Below are 18,571 nucleotides of genomic sequence, written 5' to 3'. Positions count from 1 at the left end.
TTTTTTCCTTTTTTTTCCACACCCAATCGGACATACCTTGCCTAAATACTATTAGGACTCTGACATGCATGCTCGTTAGAAGTACTTTAACCTTTCCTATTTATGTATTATATAAATAGAGTTTGTTTCGTACCGATAGCAATATTGCCCAACAAATCTACTCCCTTTAATCTATATGCATTGTCTAATCTAAAGGTGTAGCTTTTTTCTCTTTTTCTCCGATTAATGTGGAAATTTCTAGCCTCAACAGCGAATGTGGTGCCTCCTTTCAAAGCTGTTTTAATAATATAATAGATAGATAGATAGATAGATTAGTGCAGATGTAATGTTGGCTTGCCATTATGTTATTACTCTGTGTTGCAGGACTAAAGATTGATTATGTACTAAAAAAAAAGGTGTACATACTGTCTCAAAGTGGAGTAAAGGGAGAGATGCAACTCTTGCAGGTGAACTACAGGCTGTAAGTTGTATTAACAGTTTACTGTAAATTAAGTTACACTTCCGTATCTTAACACATTGCTCAAGTCTCACATTTTATACTACAATTTGCTTGTTAATTCTTAGAAAGCCACCCATCTGACAGTCAGCAAAGTGACTTGATGAATACATACATTTTGCAGCCGTTGTTGGTGTGATTTTGGCATGTAGGAAGGACCATACTAACCTGTGGTAATTAAGGAAGTGCTATTAGGCAAGAGCAGATGTTTGCACAGACAAAAATATAATCTAAAATTTTCATTTCCAGAACATAATTATGGAACATTACACAATTGAGTACATTTCTCAGGTCATACTAAATACATACACTCAGTATGACTGACGACCCATTTTCATTTGTTACATATGGCTGGCACAAACACATGTTCAGCCACATAAATGCATATATGAAAACTATGAGATCTACATAGATACGTATTTCTTGATTTTTTTTCTTTTATCAGTTTGTATTTTCTTGATTCTTGATTATATATCACGTAGCTAGGCACATTTATAATGTCGTATCAGGAGCTAGCACTTGTAGGGGTATAGTAGAGTGAGCTGAGCTGTACATGTCTAGGCCAAGGGGTCGCCGGCGACGCCGTGGCCGGCGGCTTTGGGCGGCGGCGGCGACGGCGAGGGCGCGGGAGGCTTGGGCGTGGGCGCGGGCGGCGGCGGCGTGGGCTTGGGCTTGGGCGGCGGCGGCGTGAGGGCGCAGCGCACCATGCAGACGATGCTGTTCTGGTTGCAGCTGACGACGCAGAGCGTCGTGTCGGGGCCCTTCGCCATGCACCCGAAGGCGCACCCGAACATCTGCGTGAAGCACCCGATCATGCACGCAAGCATCCCGTTCACCTCCTTCAACTCCGCCGCCGTCGTCGTGCTCAGCTGCGACGACGACGACGACGACGATGGCGTCGCGCCGCCGGCGGCGAGGACGTCGGCGAGGCCGGCAATGGCGAGGAGGAGGAGGATGAGTAAGCAGCTGGCTCGGCCGGCCATCCTCGCTGTCGCTGGCTGCGTTTGTGCAGTGGTTAATGTGTGTGGAGGGAGTTTGGGTTAATTAGTGTACTGGAGCTGCTAATCAGGTGTCGTTAAGATGGGTTTATATAGTGCCGTTGTTGCTGATGTAGCGTGCGATGCTTGGATTTGCGTTTTTGGTGTGTGTGTGTGTGTGTGCATGCTGGTGTTGCTTTTCCGCGCACGGGCACACGCGATCCGGGTGATTAGCGAATTTGGTACACGGAAGATGTGTGATCTGTAATACGAACTATTTCAATTAGAATAAAATAACTGATTGGCCAAGAAGTTGAGATGGCCGAGTTGGTCTAAGGCGCCAGATTAAGGTTCTGGTCCGAAAGGGCGTGGGTTCAAATCCCACTCTCAACAATATGTTTTTGTATTTAAAGAACATTATTTTATTTTTAAAATTTTATTTAAAGGAGTAATTAACAATATGTTTTGTATTTAAATAATTTTATTTAATTTTTAAAATTTTAATTAAAGGAGTAATTAGTAAAGAAAAATGTATAGTGGTTACTGATGAATACTATTTAAAGAAAAATGTATAGTGGTAACTGATGAATACTGATTAACTAATTCCATCTTACTGTAAAGTTATCCCTCACTAACTCCTTAAGCTTAATATGCAAAGATGCCACATCATCATCCACTAACAAGATGCCACATCATCATCCACTAACAATCATCACATTTAAACATCATGCAAACATGTTATATTATCTATAATTTTTTAGTTTTTATAATTTAAGAGTTTTTAAAATACAAGTATGTTAAATTATCATCCCACATAATTCACATAATATTTCAATGTATATCTTTACTATGTTTTATAATATCATACATACTTAAATAGTTCATCCTCACTTAGTTAGTGCTTAAATGATTAATCTATGGTCCAAATTATCTTTCTCCTTTTTTTTCCTCTAACTAACTCCTTAAGCTTAACATGCAAAGATGACACATCATCATCCACTAACAAGATGACACATCATCATCTACTAATTAACAAGATGTCACATCATCATCCACTAACAATCATCACATTTAAACATCATGCAAACATGTTATATCTTTATAGTTTTTATAATTTAAGAGCTTTTCAAATACAAACATGTTAAATTATCATCCAACATAATTCACATAATGTTTCAATGTATATCTTTATTATGTTTTATGATATCCTATATACTTATATAGTTCATCCTCACTTAGTGCTTAAATGATTAATCTATGGTCCAAATTATCTTTCTCATTTTTTCCTCTAATTAAGTCATATCACATCAATTGTATTTAGCCTTTAGATGATTAATCTACGGTCCAAACTATCTTCCTGCTTTTCTTCTTCCATAAAGTCATACCACCTTACTTTTTACGTTTGAATCACCATTCTACATACTATTTAAATTTAAATTATCATAAACCACATTAATTTACTTAATCTGATGTTATCTAGCTATCTTACACGTTATTTTTTTTATTGTTATCATACTAAATTTCCGCAGCAATGCGCAGGGTTTCACCAAGTGCTTCTTAGTTCTTATGATTTCCCCCTCCTTTTTGCTCCCATGAAAAAGTAAAACGTCATCCTAGCTCACAATTTGTACATGTATAGACTACATTCAACACTGGGCTTATAATGGGCCGGAACATTCTCCTCCGGAAAAAGTACACCGAAGGTCCCTCAACTTGTCATCGAATTACAAAATCATCTTTAAAACACAAAACCGGATACAACGCGTCCCCCAACTTACAAAACCAGTGTAGACTAGGTCCCTCGGCGGTTTTGACTCCGGTTTTGTCCGACGTGGCAGCTGACTCAGCGTGGGACCCACGTGGGTCCCACATGTCAGCCCCTTCTTCTCCTCCTCTCTCTTCCTCTCTCATCCCTAAACCGGTGGAGGAGGAGCGGCAGCGGCGGTGATTGCGGTGATCGCTACGGCCTTTGGGGAGAGGAAGAAGCGGAGTCCGTAGGCGGCGGGGTCGGCGGACAGCAGCAGCAGCCGGTGCCCCTCCCGGAGGTAGAGCTCCACGGCGGCGGCGACCAGGTCGGTCACGCGACACTCGGAGCGCGCCATCACGTGCAACGGCCACATGCTCGGCGAGTAGGTCAGGCTGCGTCCGCGGCCGCCGCTCCGCCGCGTCGCGCCATGGAACGACGCCGACCACTGCTGCGGCTTAGCCACCGTCGCCGCTGTCGTCTCCGCCACCGCCGCGTGTCGCTGCCTGCAGGGCCCGTCCTTGTGCTCCACCGGCGCCACGAGGGGAGGCATGGTCGATCAATCGAACCGGAGATGGGCGCGGCCGGCAGCCGCCGGGGAGGAGCTGCGCGGCGGCGCCGGGGGGGGCGAGGGGCGAGGAGCTGAACGCGGCGGTTGTCGTCGTCATCGGATCTGGGGAGGTGGATGGTGGGAGGTCCCTCATCTTGTCGTCGTCGACGGAGGAGGAGGTAGTGCAGCAGGTTGACGACGACGTCAGCGTCATCGTCGTCGATCCGCTCTCGCCGTCCGGGCCGGTAGACGGGGCTCGATGAGGGAGAGGGCGCGGGCGTAGGTGAGGAGTGTGTCCCGCGGCGAGGTCGTCGTCAGCCGCGGCCGCCTCCTGCTCCGAGTAGGCGGAGGCGATGTGGAGGCGGAGCGGGCGGCCTCGTCGCCCGTCGCAGCCGCCGCCGCCGCCTCATCGCCCGTCGCCGGCCGCCGGACTCCCGCCTGCCGAACTGGAGCAAAGGGAGAGAGAAAAGAAGAGGAGAGAGGAAGAGAGGGGAGGGGAAGAAGGGGCTGACACGTGGGTCCCACGTTGAGTCAGCTGCCACGTCGGACAAAACCGGAGTCAAAACCGCCGAGGGACCTATTCTACCCTGGTTTTGTAAGTTGGGGGACACGTAGTATCCGATTTTGTGGTTTAAGGACGATTTTGTAATTTGATGACAAGTTGAGGGACCTTCGATGTACTTTTTCCTTCTCCTCCCAGCCTATTTCAGCTCTATCTTCCCCATCTTTCCAAGTCAGCACGTGGCAAGATGGGTGATGGGCATGTGGCGGACGGGGGAGAGTAGCGGTCGCTCTCCTTTCCCTCCTAGATCTTCACCCCCTCAGCTACTGTTGCACCAAGCGGCAAGGGTGGTGGAGAGAGAGGAGACTCGCCGGCCTCTCAGTCCCTCTCGTCCTCCTCATCTCCTCCATTCCTACCCCCTCCCTCCTAGCCTCGTCTCTTTCTATGCGCACTCACCGGTGTAGAGAGGTGACAGAGATAAAGGGGTAAAGGGGTGAGGTGGAGGAAGTGGGAGCCATGATATGTTGGTCCCGCTATTTTTTATCTTCTTGTTTGGCTAACATGGGGGCCCCACATATTTGTTTTAATTTTTTTAGTTTTTAATTTTGCTCTTTCTATTTATTTTGGATCAAACTGCCACATAAGTGCCACGTCAATGCTACATGAGATGAAGACCTTAGTCAAAGGAGTCACATGGACGTCACGTCAGTTAAAACCGAGGACAATACTGTCGAGGGACCTCGTTTGCATTGGTTTTGTAAGTTGGGACACAGATTGTATTTGGTATTTTTGTTGAATGATGAAAATCAGACTGAACGACAAGTTAAGGGACCTAAAGTGAACTTATTCCTATAAAAGAAAATAGAGAATGACATCCCTAGTTGAATCGTACGAACAACAAAATTGAAGTTGCTTGCATGTTAATCAGGGAAAGTTATTATAAGATTGTCTTTCGTGAATCGTAGAATAGAATTATACTAGAAGATCTGCACGCCTGTTGGCGTGCCACCTAATTTAGCCTGTAATATGGCTCATCTGTAATATATATAGAAAATTTGACTACCTCTCATTTTATATTATTTGTAACTCTAGCAAAATTTCACATCAAACAAAGAGATGTGGCAAATTACACTGCTATATGCTTATTAACTACATTATAATCGTTTTCAAAAGCAATATTAACTGATTAATAGTTATACATGGCATTTAAAAGGTGAAGATAGAAGACCACGATCTAAAAATAATAATTTGAAATGTGAGAATGACAAATAATATTAAACATGCAGAGTAATATATTATTTCATGAGTAAGTTTAACTCTGAAAAAATTCTTTCAAATGGACATATTAATGGAATTTAATTTTATGTTTGTCTTAGAATTATGAGAAAAACCAAAGTAAGATTGTAATTAATGATGATCAATAATTTGGCAAATAGCTAGAGACTCTATTAGAAAATTTAAAGTTATGTTTCCTCAAAATTGTTGTGATTTCATTAACCAAAAAATCGTACATATAGTATCAATGATAAAGTGCATATTTGAAAAAACGGTTCTTAGTATTACAAATTTTCATCCAATCTCTTTCACTTTATATTTGATATTTAGTTTTTCCCGATTATTATTTATTTTATATAAATACAGGATATCAATATTTTATGTTTTGAAGATTTTTTTTACAAAATTATTTATACTTTTTTCTACCTTCCTTTTTCCTATTTCTGTTTGGTCCCGTTTGTGTTATTACTAATTAATTAGCCCGAGAAGGTAAAGTGCAACGTGCAAATACTGTAGCAACAACGCTAGATGACCAGGCCTAGTGCAGTCATGCATGAGTGCGTGACTGGGCTGTACAGCCCATGACAGACAGTGAATGAACCAATGGCTTTTCTTTTATTTTTCTTTTTCTTTTTCACGGTCCAGTGTCCGGACTAATCGAGAGGGCTGGACGAATGAAACATGCCATGAGGACCAATGAAACGCTGGAAGAATGGCTAGCCGCTAGCTTTAGATTAATAGAAGAGATGAGACATTGCACGATCGACGCTCTAGCTGAATCTCACGGGACGTGGCTGATTTTCAAAGGAGCAAACCCTAAAATCTTAGGGTGCCACGTGGCCCAATCATATGCTTGATTTTTTACCTTGAATTCGGTATATAAGATATAGGTGTGTTATAGCTAATCATTTTTGTGCTAAAAGAAGTATTTCTTTTCCTTCAGCATTTCAAATGTTTTAACTTTGGTCTCCAAAATTCAAAACCGGACGTATAAAACTTGCTTCTCAACTCTTGAAGCAAGTTTGTCGAATTTACCATTATGCTTGTTTGTGGTTTTCACGTATGTGGTGTCCATGTTCTGTTTTCTGTCTCTCTATGGCATTTGGATCCAATCGGTCATCTAAGGTATCCAACAGTTCTTTTTTACTTGCATTTTTCCTCTTTCATTCTGATTTAAAATCCAAATCAATTACACACTATATAGGAAGTGCATGTGTACATTAGACTACCGAGCCCTTCAAAGCTTCTCTATTTTTTTTCCTTTTCTCCTTCTAGAGTTTTTTTACCGTTCATCCAGACTTTTGGTACCTCCCGGTACCTGTAATCTGAACCATCCATATAGGTAAATCCAACGGCTATCGATCCTCATTACCGCCAGGTACAGAAATCCCATCCGCATGCATTGAAGAAGCGGAAGGGCAAAATTGGGATTTCGCATGGTCCATATTCCCTGACTCCTATACCGCAGGCTCCTCCCCAACGCCGCTCCTCCCGACCCCCCTCCGGCACGTCCTCCATGGCGGCGGCGCGACCAATCTCGCCGGCCAGATCGGTGGACACTTCCGCCTCCCTCGCTGCAACCTGCCGTCACCACCCTACCCCATCCCAACTCAACTCCCCCCTTCCGGCTTCTGGGCCAGATCCGGTCGCCGCCGACTTCGGGGCGCCAGATATAGCTCAGGGCGGCGACGGGAACGGGAAGATCTCCTTGAGCTCGTGGGCAGGCTGGCTACGAGCATGATGACGACCTCAGCACGATGACGAAGAGGCGGCCACGGTGACGCGGCGGCGACATCGGAGGACGTGGGCTGATATGTTGGGACGACTGCTCGACTACTTTCCAGCATCCTCTCTCCTCCCCGGCACTAATTTGATTCCTCTGTACGAGATTATGCGATGTTAACTGCCGATTATCTCTCCATAAGCCAAATGCTAATATCAACGGATAAAACATTTTTCTAGAGGAGCTTAGGAGCCCTTGCATAACATTTTGTTTGGGATATCGCGGATGGGAGCAGCCTGCATGCAGCCCAGCAGGAGCAGGCAAGCCGCCGGCATCGTATCGAGATTTTTGCGGCGGTCCAGCGATGGCAGAGACTGCGGCGGATGAGGATTTGGAGATCATGGTGTCGGCGCGGGCACTTGAGGACGACGAGGAGATTATGGCGTCTATACGCAACTGCTCGCGTCGCGGGTCTTCTCTCCGCCCCGCTTCGGTTCGTTTCCAATCGTACCCTGCTAATTCAACGGCTGGATTTTATTTGGTACCTAGTGGTACCAGTACCTAGAGGTACCACTTGTTGGATCCTAACAAAGCTCAACATTGGTCCACTTTGGTAACATTGATAGAGACTAGATCCGACCGATAAAAGGGAGCAAGTATATATGTACATTTAGACTGATAGGCTCCTTCTGCATACTCTTTACAACTTGTTGTGGTCTTTCTTTTATTTGTTGTAATTTTGCATTCAAGTGTTTCACTCTTTTCATTCGAATGTTATACCAGTTGTTTCTAGAAATGTTGCACTGATTTTTGGACATGGCACAATCTTTATGAAATATTGTAATAATTATTTTAAGTGATGTTTCACACCTTATACATGTAGATTATATTGTTGTATCAAACATCTAATTAAACATGTATATATGTCAGTATCTTACTGTTTTTTAAAGTAATGATCCACCTCTATTTTGTAAATATTGTATGCGAGCATTCAATGAAACAAACATCTAATTAAACATGTATATATGTCGGTATCTTACTGTTTTTTAAAGTAATGATCCACCTCTATTTTGTAAATGTTGTATGCGAGCATCCAATGAAACATTTGACCATCTAATGACATTCGAGCCATAATAATGTTCTTTTCATTTTTGTGATTACACGAAAAGCGCATGTACATATATCCTCGAGTGGACCCTCTAATATATATGTTGTCAAAGAGACGTAAGCCAGTAGACTCTAACAACAAATAACCAACTTTGTTCAGGGATTCTAAAGTTTTCATGGGATTAGAAACATTATATAACTAGTGGATACCCCACGCGTTGCGGCGAGACTTTGTAAGAAAAATAAGCTTTCTTGACTAAATAAAAACTATTGCTCACTAGATGAGTTCATATATGTAATCTAGCCGAGACATTTGTACGTTAAATTGCCAATATAATTCTGATGTCTTGCAAGATGGAAACTACTTGCTCGTTTGGATAACAATTTCAAAGCAGGCAAGCAAAAAACCTTATATTATGTACTAATTAAACCATGTATATGTGGTAAAATTATGTACGAATAATTTATAATTAGTGCTAAAACATGTGAGATTGAGTGTTGTCCATGTAAGTGGTTCTTTGCTTAACAGATTTAATTACAAAATGGCAAATAGCACGTAAACGAATAAAAAAACCATGTATGTAAATGCTATGTGATTTTGCCTAGCTCATATAATAAATTAGTAGTACAAATTAAACGAATCACAGAATCAGCTTTCAATACTCTGCAGCTTTGTTCATGTCGAAGCTGGTGTGAATGTGTGATGGCAGTGCAACGGCCATATCTCGTCAGGCACCCCCAGTCGGCTATAGCCAATATTCGTTAGTCTGCAGTGCGAGTGAAAGTGTGCAGGACACAAGCATATATATTAATCAGGAATTTGCTGGGCAAACATGAACCAAAGACACAACACGAGAAAATACTACCAAACAGATTGAGCAGGCGCATCGCAGACTTACGAATCATAAACATATAGACGTGGAGATCGAGGCTCCGTCGTCCTTTGCCTTGTTGGTCGGCGGCGGCGCCGCTAGCGGTACGACTGCAGGGAGATAGGGATGGAGGATCGATAGTACTGAGCAGGAATTGGTTGCAGGCTTGCTAGCTTGAATAAGATGATGTGCCCTCTTCCCTACCCGTATCTCTCGTTTTTCACACGCACGCTTTTCAAACTGCTAAGCGATACATTTTTTTGCAAAAAGTTTCTATAAGAAAGTTACATAAAAAATTAAATGAATCCATTTTTTAAAATAAATAGCAAATACTTAATTAATTACCCGCTAATCGCTGCTCCGTTTTCCGTGCAGGCACTTAGTGTTGGGAACAGGTTCCGAAGACACCCTAAATTAAGCACGAATCGTTAAGTGGATATAAATTAAGGTTTGAAATTTGCGAGGTTTTGTTTCTGTTTTTTTTTCCATCGAACGTGATATAGCAACGCGCCCATGATCTCGATCGACGTCGGCGATCGCTGTGGAACGCGGGGGCGTGTCCGAGGGGTTAATTACATACTCCGTGTATGGCTTATAACAACTCCTCGCGGTCGGCATGCAGATGCAGCTTGGGGGTCGAGTTTGGACGCGTGCGTGTGCCTACTTAAATTGACCTACTACCCCCATTAATTAATAATAATGAGTAGGAGTAGACAAGAAAGTAACGATCGATGCCGAGTTGCCGACAAGCAAAAGCACCTGACCTTGCCTGCAGACTAGAGACCTGACCCAGTCAGCCGCCACGACGACGCTTCCATCTCGCAACCGACTTCCTACTTACTTCCTCCCTACTCGTAAAAAAATCGTTGAGGACAATATTTAAGTCAAACCTTGAGAATTTAAATTATGAATAACTCTCAAGTTGTTGAGTTTAAAAATATAAAAATTATATAAATAGATTTGTCTTCAAAAATACTTTCATAAAAATATACATATATCACTTTTCAATAATATTTTTATAGAAATAAGAAGTCAAAGTTGTGTTTTTTTAGACTGTGTCACTGTCCAAAACAACTTCTTTTACGACTACTCACTCTGCGATTAAGAAAAGCCTAATGCTAAATCTAATTTTAAATTTAAATTTGGATATAGTGTATATTCATATTTAAAGTTAGGATTGGTATTTTTTTTTACGAAGGGAGTACATAAATATTGTGTGCATAGCTTTGAGCCAGCCAGCCTGTAAGCCACCGGTATGCGATTAATTCCTAGCAGCTAATTACACAATGTAAGCTATATATAGCTTAATTACTACTCCTATTAATTGCCATTACATTTGATTTGTAGACGATCGACTTTGGCATGCAGCAGGTCGAAACTGACCTCGTCGTGGTCGTCGGTTCGGCCGGATGGACCATATGATGTATCGTTGGGCAAGCACGGATTGTTTCCATTTTTTGACGGCTAGCTAGCTAGGGAGTAACGTAGCTGACGCGGCCGATTTGCGGCATGTCGGCACGCGTGCGTGCGTTCTACGTGCAGATGGCCGGCCGGCCGGCCGGATCGGAGGCATATTAACTCCAAATATTTCTACATATATAGCTCGAAAACCGATTGAAATGTCACGAAATTAATTTTGAGGTTTTGATGCGGGACGTAATTTATGCATATTCCAAGTAAAATTTCGAAATTTGAAATATAATAAGTGTGACTGAAATTTAGCGAAAAATTGTCATGCGTACATAAGATCACAATTGAGTACTCAATTGATCAGATCAGAACTACTCCCTCCGTCCTTTAATATTTGGTGCCGTTGATTTTTTTAAACATGTTTGACCGTTCGTCTTATTCAAAAACTTTTGTGAAATATATAAAACTATATATATATATATATATAAGTATATTTAACAATGAATCAAATGATAGGAAAAAATTAATAATTACTTAAATTTTTTTAATAAGACGAATAGTCAAACATGTTTAAAAAGGTCAATGGGGTTAAATATTTAGAGACGGGAAGAATAGTAGTTGATTCTTCACGCTTTGCTAGGAGAATTGTTAAGTAATCTTTGATATGGTTTTTTTTCAACAATCATACTAGGAGTACGTAAAAAGGATATTCGTTATTAGTGACAACTAAAATTGGTTTTTCCAAACAATGTTTAGAAAGAAATAGATTTAGTAGACTCTGTGGGAGATTGTAAATGAAATATTAATCAAGTTATGTAATACTAAATTACTAATCATGAAACAAACTACTCTCTTCATCGATTTGAAGGAATGTGAATATTCTAGCACTACGAATTTGGACTCTCTTAGATCCTTTATATTTTGGGATGGAGAGAGTAAATGATACTAGTATCCCGCACTTCAATGCATGATGAATATATATGTTTAAATATTATAAAAATAATGTGAGGGATCATGATTGGAAATGCTTTCATGTTAATTTGTAGAATTAAATATATTGTAAATGATGTTGCATGGTTGTATAAATTTTGGTATATAATTATTGCTAGCGAACGATGATAGAAGGTATAGAAAGATTAAAGGTGAGTCCTTTCAAAATGAGCCAAGCTGGCTCGATCACGACACTGGTATCTGGTATCCACAAAAAAGATGGTATCAAGTTATGCCCAAGATAATACGATATAGTTACCCGATTAACTTTTGTGTGTTGATCCAATTACTGGTGAACAAACCTTTTTTAGTCCCGGTTCACAACCCCCTATAGTCCCGGTTATACAACCGGGACTAACGAATCCGGGACTAAAAATACTCATTTTTAGCCCGGTTGAAACAACCGGGACTAAAAAAGGATCTTTAGTCCCGGTTGGAGTTAGTAACCGGGACTAAAGATCTAATCCCGGTTAGAGTTACCAACCGGGACTAATGTTCTTTTTTTTTTCTTTTTCTTTTACTGCTGCTTGCATGATTTCGAGCCTCACAAATCATTCATATTATCCACAAATCATTCCAACACCACAGATCATTCACAGAATCCCCAAATACATCAAGCTGCATTTTCTATCTCCAAATACGGTTGTGTTTAGATCCAAAGTTTGGATCCAAACTTCAGTCCTTTTCCATCACATCAACCTGTCATACACACACAACTTTTTAGTCACATCATCTCCAATTTCAACCAAAATCCAAACTTTACGCTGAACTAAACACAGCCTACATCACAAATCATTCACAAAATTACAAAATCATCCCCACAAATTCATTCACACATCACACATCACACAGATCAGAAAAAGAAATCACATCGCACAGATCGGCCGCACAGATCAGAAAAAGAAATCCACATCGCATAGATCGGCCGCACACATCGCACAGATCAGGAAAAAACCACATCGCAGAGATCGGGTGCCGGCCGTCCGCCGCCTCGCCGGCCTCCAGCTCGGCCGCCTCGGGCTCCGTCGCCGCCTGGGGAGCATCGCCGCCCGCCGCCTCGGGCTCCACCGCCCGCCCGGGGAGTGCCGCTGCCTCGGGCTCCGCCGCCCGTCTGGGGAGCACCGCCGCCTCGCTGGCCGCCTGCTCGGCCGCCCGCCGCCGGCCTCGCCGGCCGCCCGCCTCGGCCACCCGCCGCTCCGCGCCCTCCCTACCGCCGCGCGCCGCCCGGCCTCACGTGGTAGGAGGAGGAGGAGGAAGAGAAGAGAAGGGAGAGGAATGGGAGAGGAGAAGGAATGGAGGAGGGATGGATAAGGATGGAGAAGGGATTAATGTGAGGAGAGGGGAAAGAAAGGGGGAGAGACCGAGGCGGCCGGGCGGGGCAGTGGCGCCAGCTCGGTTGATTTTTTTTTTTGTCCGTCCCGGTTGTTTATACCAACCGGGACTAAAAAAGAATTGGGGTCTAACTCGGTCTGATAACTTTTTGAACCGGGACTAAAAATGATCGTTAGCCCCGGTTGGTGATCAAAAATTTTTTAACCGGGACTAAAAATAATCTTTAGTCCCGGTTCCTATTCGAACTGGGACTATTGTAGATTTTGGGCGACCGAGCAAAGATAGTTTTTCTACCGGTGAATTTAACCTAAAAAATAATCTCTGAGATCCAACCTTTGAATTGCGTAAGTAGACCCATCTCAAAATACATCTTAGCTATAAAAATTGAATTGCGTATGTAAACATGCATATGTCATGTCTCGTAGTCGGATTATTTTCCGGTTTAACCCTCTCATATACGCTTAGTTTTTATCCAATATCGATTGAACCCCGTATGACCAAACCACTGGTCCCTCAGTCCAAAAAAAAAATTATGGCATTCAATAAACTAGTATGGAAGAGAAATGAGCTATTCCCTCAGTTTCAGTTTACATGTTGTTCTAGAAGTCAAAATTTTGCCAAAATACTTGTCGTCTTCATATTCCAAAATATTTTTAGAGATGTCTTTTTTCTTCCTATACTCCTTACAAGGAATTTTGATGCTTGCTTAGAAAAAAATGATTATAATACAATTAATGAGGGTCGTACAATTTATTAATACACCTCTTAATTTAGTGTAAAATTTGCTAGAACTTTAAATAAACTGAAACCGAAGAAGATTAGGATACAATTAATAATGAGGGTAGCAATTTGCCACACCCCTTAGTTTAGTGTAAAATTTGCTAGAACTTTAATAAACTGAAACATATAGAGTGCCTTATTAAATAGCGTGATTAGGGGTAAGATGAAAAGAAATTTGAATGAGAGGTTTTTGGAGGAAAAATTAGTACTTAAAAGTTATGATTTTTATAAAATTTAAATATCAAATATATATATATATACACACACACACACAATGCCCATGCGTTGCAACAGGTGAAGGCTATTTTAATCTTATTATTGTTGTACTGTTTAGCTAAGGTCAAATTCCCTATGGAAATTCGCTTAGATATTTTTCTTACAAAATCATAAGTTGCAATTAGGAGTTCGATTGTCTCAAGTTAGCCTGCGAGTTTGTTTAAAGAGATTTCTTATACAACTCATTCTGTAATTTTTAAAAGTGAACGAACTTAAAAACTGACTCAAATACGGATTTATATTTTCAACTGCTTTTTCAAGTGTCAGTAGCGGGACGTTCTGTTAATCGAGGACTTAAAAACCAACTCAAACACGATGACTTACCAAAATACCGGCAAAAATATATACAATTTTTATAATAGTAGAGACTTTTACATGGTGGGAGTACAAACTCTACAACATATTACGAGGAACTAGTACCACTATCGATTGGGTTAATTATAACCTTATAGGGATAATTAATTTAATTTCTTTGTTTCAAGAGTTGAAGGTCCCTTTTATCTGGTAGTAGGGTTTGGTGGGGATAGACAAAGACAAGAGTAAGAGGGTAAATCTCTGAAACAATTTTCTAATAGAGAAAAATCATAACCTACTCACTATATATGACTATACTTTCATCGATAAATTAAGAGAAGCACTGACGCAACTGCTGAGCATAGCTCCACGTGTTTAGGAAAGAAAAGTTTCAATAAAAACACAGTACCGCAGCCCATATGGCATAAGCATGTCGCTATATATATCAAAGGCCATAACAATATTAACACCATATTGAATATTGTTTCTCCCCTAAGGCCCCAACATCGCTTTCAAATCTATTGTAAAATTCAGTACAGTTGAAAGGCCAAATATAAAAAAGGTTAGAGCACAAGGATGATGCAATTGGGACAAGGGAACAGTTCTTTGAGTGATGATCTATTTTGGAGATATTTGGTGTACAAATTTATTGATTTCATATATATGGAGAGACCGATTAAATTTGTACATGGCTTGGAGGATAAGAGCTTAATTTATTATATTTAGAGGTAATAGACCATATAACAAATAAGGCAGAGCCTGATACAAAAGCTAAACTACCAAACCTAGAGATATCGTGCTCATATACACCAACACATATAACTGAAATATGAAAGCATGTCAGTATGCTTGTAATACGCATACATGTGGCTGCTCTTTCGAAAAAGTTGTGAAATTAAATTAGATCATATAGGAAGATTAATTTAATTTCTTAAATTTCAGGGGCATGAGAGGGTAAAGAAGAGATTGGGTAAATTTCAGGGGTATGAGAGGGATTTAGTAAGCTTTCAAGGATAAATAGGGAGTAATTTGATATTCATGACCGACACCATAAAATGTGTGCCTCCTTTTTTGCGTTAATCTTCTTCATGGTTATAGATGTAGTCTTCGTTTATCATCGCCATGTTTTGTAAAACCACCTATGTTCAACTTTCTTTTGGCAAAGAAAAATGGAACAGGGTTATTGATTCAGCAGAGTAGATCTCATCATCCCTGGTCAATGAGAATACCCCAGGAATTGTAGAGCTCCAAACAGAATGCATCATCCTCAATTTGAACATTAATTAATTAGTACAATAGATAAATCAAATGGGAAACATCAATTCAACAGTACTAGAAAGAAATAGTTAATTAACATGTTGAGAATAATTTAATTACACTAGTATATATGGTCAGGATCAAGATGGAGATTCAATGGGCATGCATGTGACGAGCTGATTAAAATGCATTTATAGCCATGTGAAAATGGGAAGTTTGTCAGAGAATAAATTTCTGCTCTCTGCAGCTATATATGGTACATTGGCACTCCCTTCGTCCTATTTTAAGCACAACCATAAGTTTCCCTTCGTCCTATTTTTTATTGTTATTAGATGATAAAGTACTTTATGTAGGACTTATGTTTTTAATTTTTTTTAAAAAAATTAAATAAGAAAAAAGATTAAAGTTGAACACGGAAACTCATGGCTGCGTTTAAAATGGGACGAGGGAGTATCAATGATACATTTAGTTATTTAGATGTGGGTACTATGTTACAAAATGGTTTGACTCAATGCAAGGCTTGAGATCTCATTCTAACTAACATTTGAACAAAATTATGAAGTTTTTACTTATTAGTGTACTACCAACCCACGATCTATGATACGTTCATATATTTGGTACTAACATATATTAACATGCTTGTGTTATCAAAATAAAATAAAGCAAATAATACCTAGCTAGCGAATTATCTAGTGCTAGATGTTGTTTACACACATAAAAAAATTGGTTAACTCAAACAAATGGACACATAACCAACCCTGCAACCCATAACACACAACTCAAGCGGTTGCACCTAAAGCAATCAATGAATGTATATATCCGATATTTATTTTATATATTGCTAAAATGTGAATTGTTACTTGAATTGAATAGGCTGTGTTGGTGTCTTTATACTCTCTTCGTTTCATTTTGTAAGGCGTATAGTTTTTCTCATTTTGTTTCAAAATATAAGCCATCCATGTGTGTTAACTTGTTGCTTGTTTTTCTTGTTTGTTTCTTCTTATTTCATACTCTCTAGTATAAAACGCGCCTCACTAACTGCTATTTTTATTCCCAATGTACTTAAATATAAATAGCATGGTACTTTTAACCCGTTTAATAGTCTCCTAATCCTTGTGCTGACTTAAAACATATCATGAAAAAAAAGAGGGAGTATACATAGCATCTTGAAGTAGAAAGGATATTATAAGTTAAACCCTCATCACGTACGCTTATTTAGATCACATGGGTCTCAGACATATCATTATAGGTTGCTAATTAACTAGCCAGGGCATTACAATGCTGACTACAATATAATTATTTATTCCTTGTTTCCACTATTTACGTATAAATTATATGGGCTATAAGATCATATACGGCAATAGATGGATGCACAGAAGTAGGCAGACTGAGAAACTTTTATGACTTGGCATAGTTTATCTGTATAGTCCTTATATTTGTTGTGTTATTGAATTTCTCAAAAGTTTAGATCATCCTAAAACCAATAGGGATTGCTCAAACTTTTAAAAGAATATACGTACTTTCAACTAGGAACCTAGTTAATTACTCCATATATCACCGTCTTTTAATCATGAAAAGATTCCCTCTACTGAGTAGCAGATGAGATTCTTGATAATTGATTAATTGTATTGAGTAGCAACCTAAGAATCCAAGTACATGATCACTATTTTTAACTTGACAATTGTGGTACTAGCATGCATGTTCGTGATCTCACGAAGCTTCTCAATGTTATTCATAAAGAGTTTACAATAATATGTAGGTTTGATTTGCATAGCAACCCCTGAATGATAGCACTTGTTTTTTTTTTCGGGGAAATGATAGTACTTGTTGTTCGGTGATGGTGACACATCTTTGATGATGCATTCCATAGCTCTTGACGTTTCAGATAGGTTAAGATAAAACAATTAAAACCTAGACTATCAACAAGTTAATATTTAGTTTAAAAACACTAGAAAACGATAGATATATTTTCTTAAAACTAATTGAACATAATTAAATGTTTACTTACTTTTTTCAATATGTAATGAAAAATATAGTTGAAAATATATTTTGAAGACCGCATCATCATTCATAATATAAAAAATTATGAAGTATACTCCGTATAACAATATGGCATTTTAGAAGTCAACATATATAATACTATATGGCACAATAAAATTTAGCGTACACATTGATTTAATCATAGCACTCAGTTAAACTCTCGTGGAATCATATATACATATATAGTTATATTTTTGCATGGACATACCGTGTACACTAACTAACAAATATCATTTTTTTAGAAAAATATATATCTATTTAAGATAAAATCAAAGTCAAATTTTAAAAATTTGACCAAATCATAAACCTAAATAGATATGGCTAAATCTTTAGAAGTAGGGATGCCACGGGCCATTAGCCAATTTCTTACCCACATCTATCTCCGAATGAACAAAATATATTTTTCAGCTTCTTCTACAAGTATATTTCCTTTATCCTAAAATAAATCAAACGTAGGGAATATATTTTTCAGCTTGTCCTGAAAGTACACTCCCTTAATCCTAAAATAAATTAGGATGTGACACAACCTAATATAATAAATCAGATAAATATTTGTCTAAATTCGTTGTACTGGATTTTATCACATCGTTAGCTAACTTAGTTTATTTTGAAACGAAGGTATTATAATTTTAACAGTTGACACCACATTGTCTCGCTAACACACGAGAACGTGATCACCCCTGCTGCAATCTCTGCATTTTTCCCTCGTTGCTTCCCTGACAGCTTAAATTAGCGTATTTTAGCCATCGAGGAACATAAATAGAAATGGCGCGAAATCTGTCTGCCGTAGCTTTCTTTGGGCGGGTCGGTGGTGGCAGTGGCAGCAATGGCAGAGTGCCAGGCGGGTCATGTTGGTTGACCCCTCCTCTCTCTCTCTCTCTCTCTCTCTCTCTCTCTCTCTCCTACCCAAGAGGCCTCGCGCCATTTATAGGCGCGTGCGCGTCTC

The 18,571-nt window shown here is 39.9% G+C and overlaps 1 protein-coding gene and 1 non-coding gene across 2 annotated transcripts; one reads left to right on the top strand and one right to left on the bottom strand.

Annotated features, from left to right (window-relative positions):
• Positions 1 to 718: 718 nt before the first annotated feature.
• LOC127762043 (uncharacterized) lies at positions 719 to 1,553 on the bottom strand. The gene has a single exon (XM_052286393.1). The coding sequence runs from the start codon at positions 1,477 to 1,479 to the stop codon at positions 1,054 to 1,056; it is 426 nt and encodes a 141-aa protein (XP_052142353.1). The 5' UTR covers positions 1,480 to 1,553; the 3' UTR covers positions 719 to 1,053.
• A 232-nt stretch (positions 1,554 to 1,785) lies between these two features.
• On the top strand, positions 1,786 to 1,866 carry TRNAL-AAG (transfer RNA leucine (anticodon AAG)). The gene has a single exon. It is a non-coding gene; the product is annotated as a tRNA-Leu (tRNA).
• Positions 1,867 to 18,571: the final 16,705 nt, after the last annotated feature.

Source organism: Oryza glaberrima, chromosome 2 (genome assembly GCF_000147395.1).
Source record: "Oryza glaberrima chromosome 2, OglaRS2, whole genome shotgun sequence".
NCBI lineage: Eukaryota > Viridiplantae > Streptophyta > Magnoliopsida > Poales > Poaceae > Oryza > Oryza glaberrima.
Note: the sequence above shows the minus strand (reverse complement) of the source record. Positions and strands in the feature narration are given on the sequence as shown.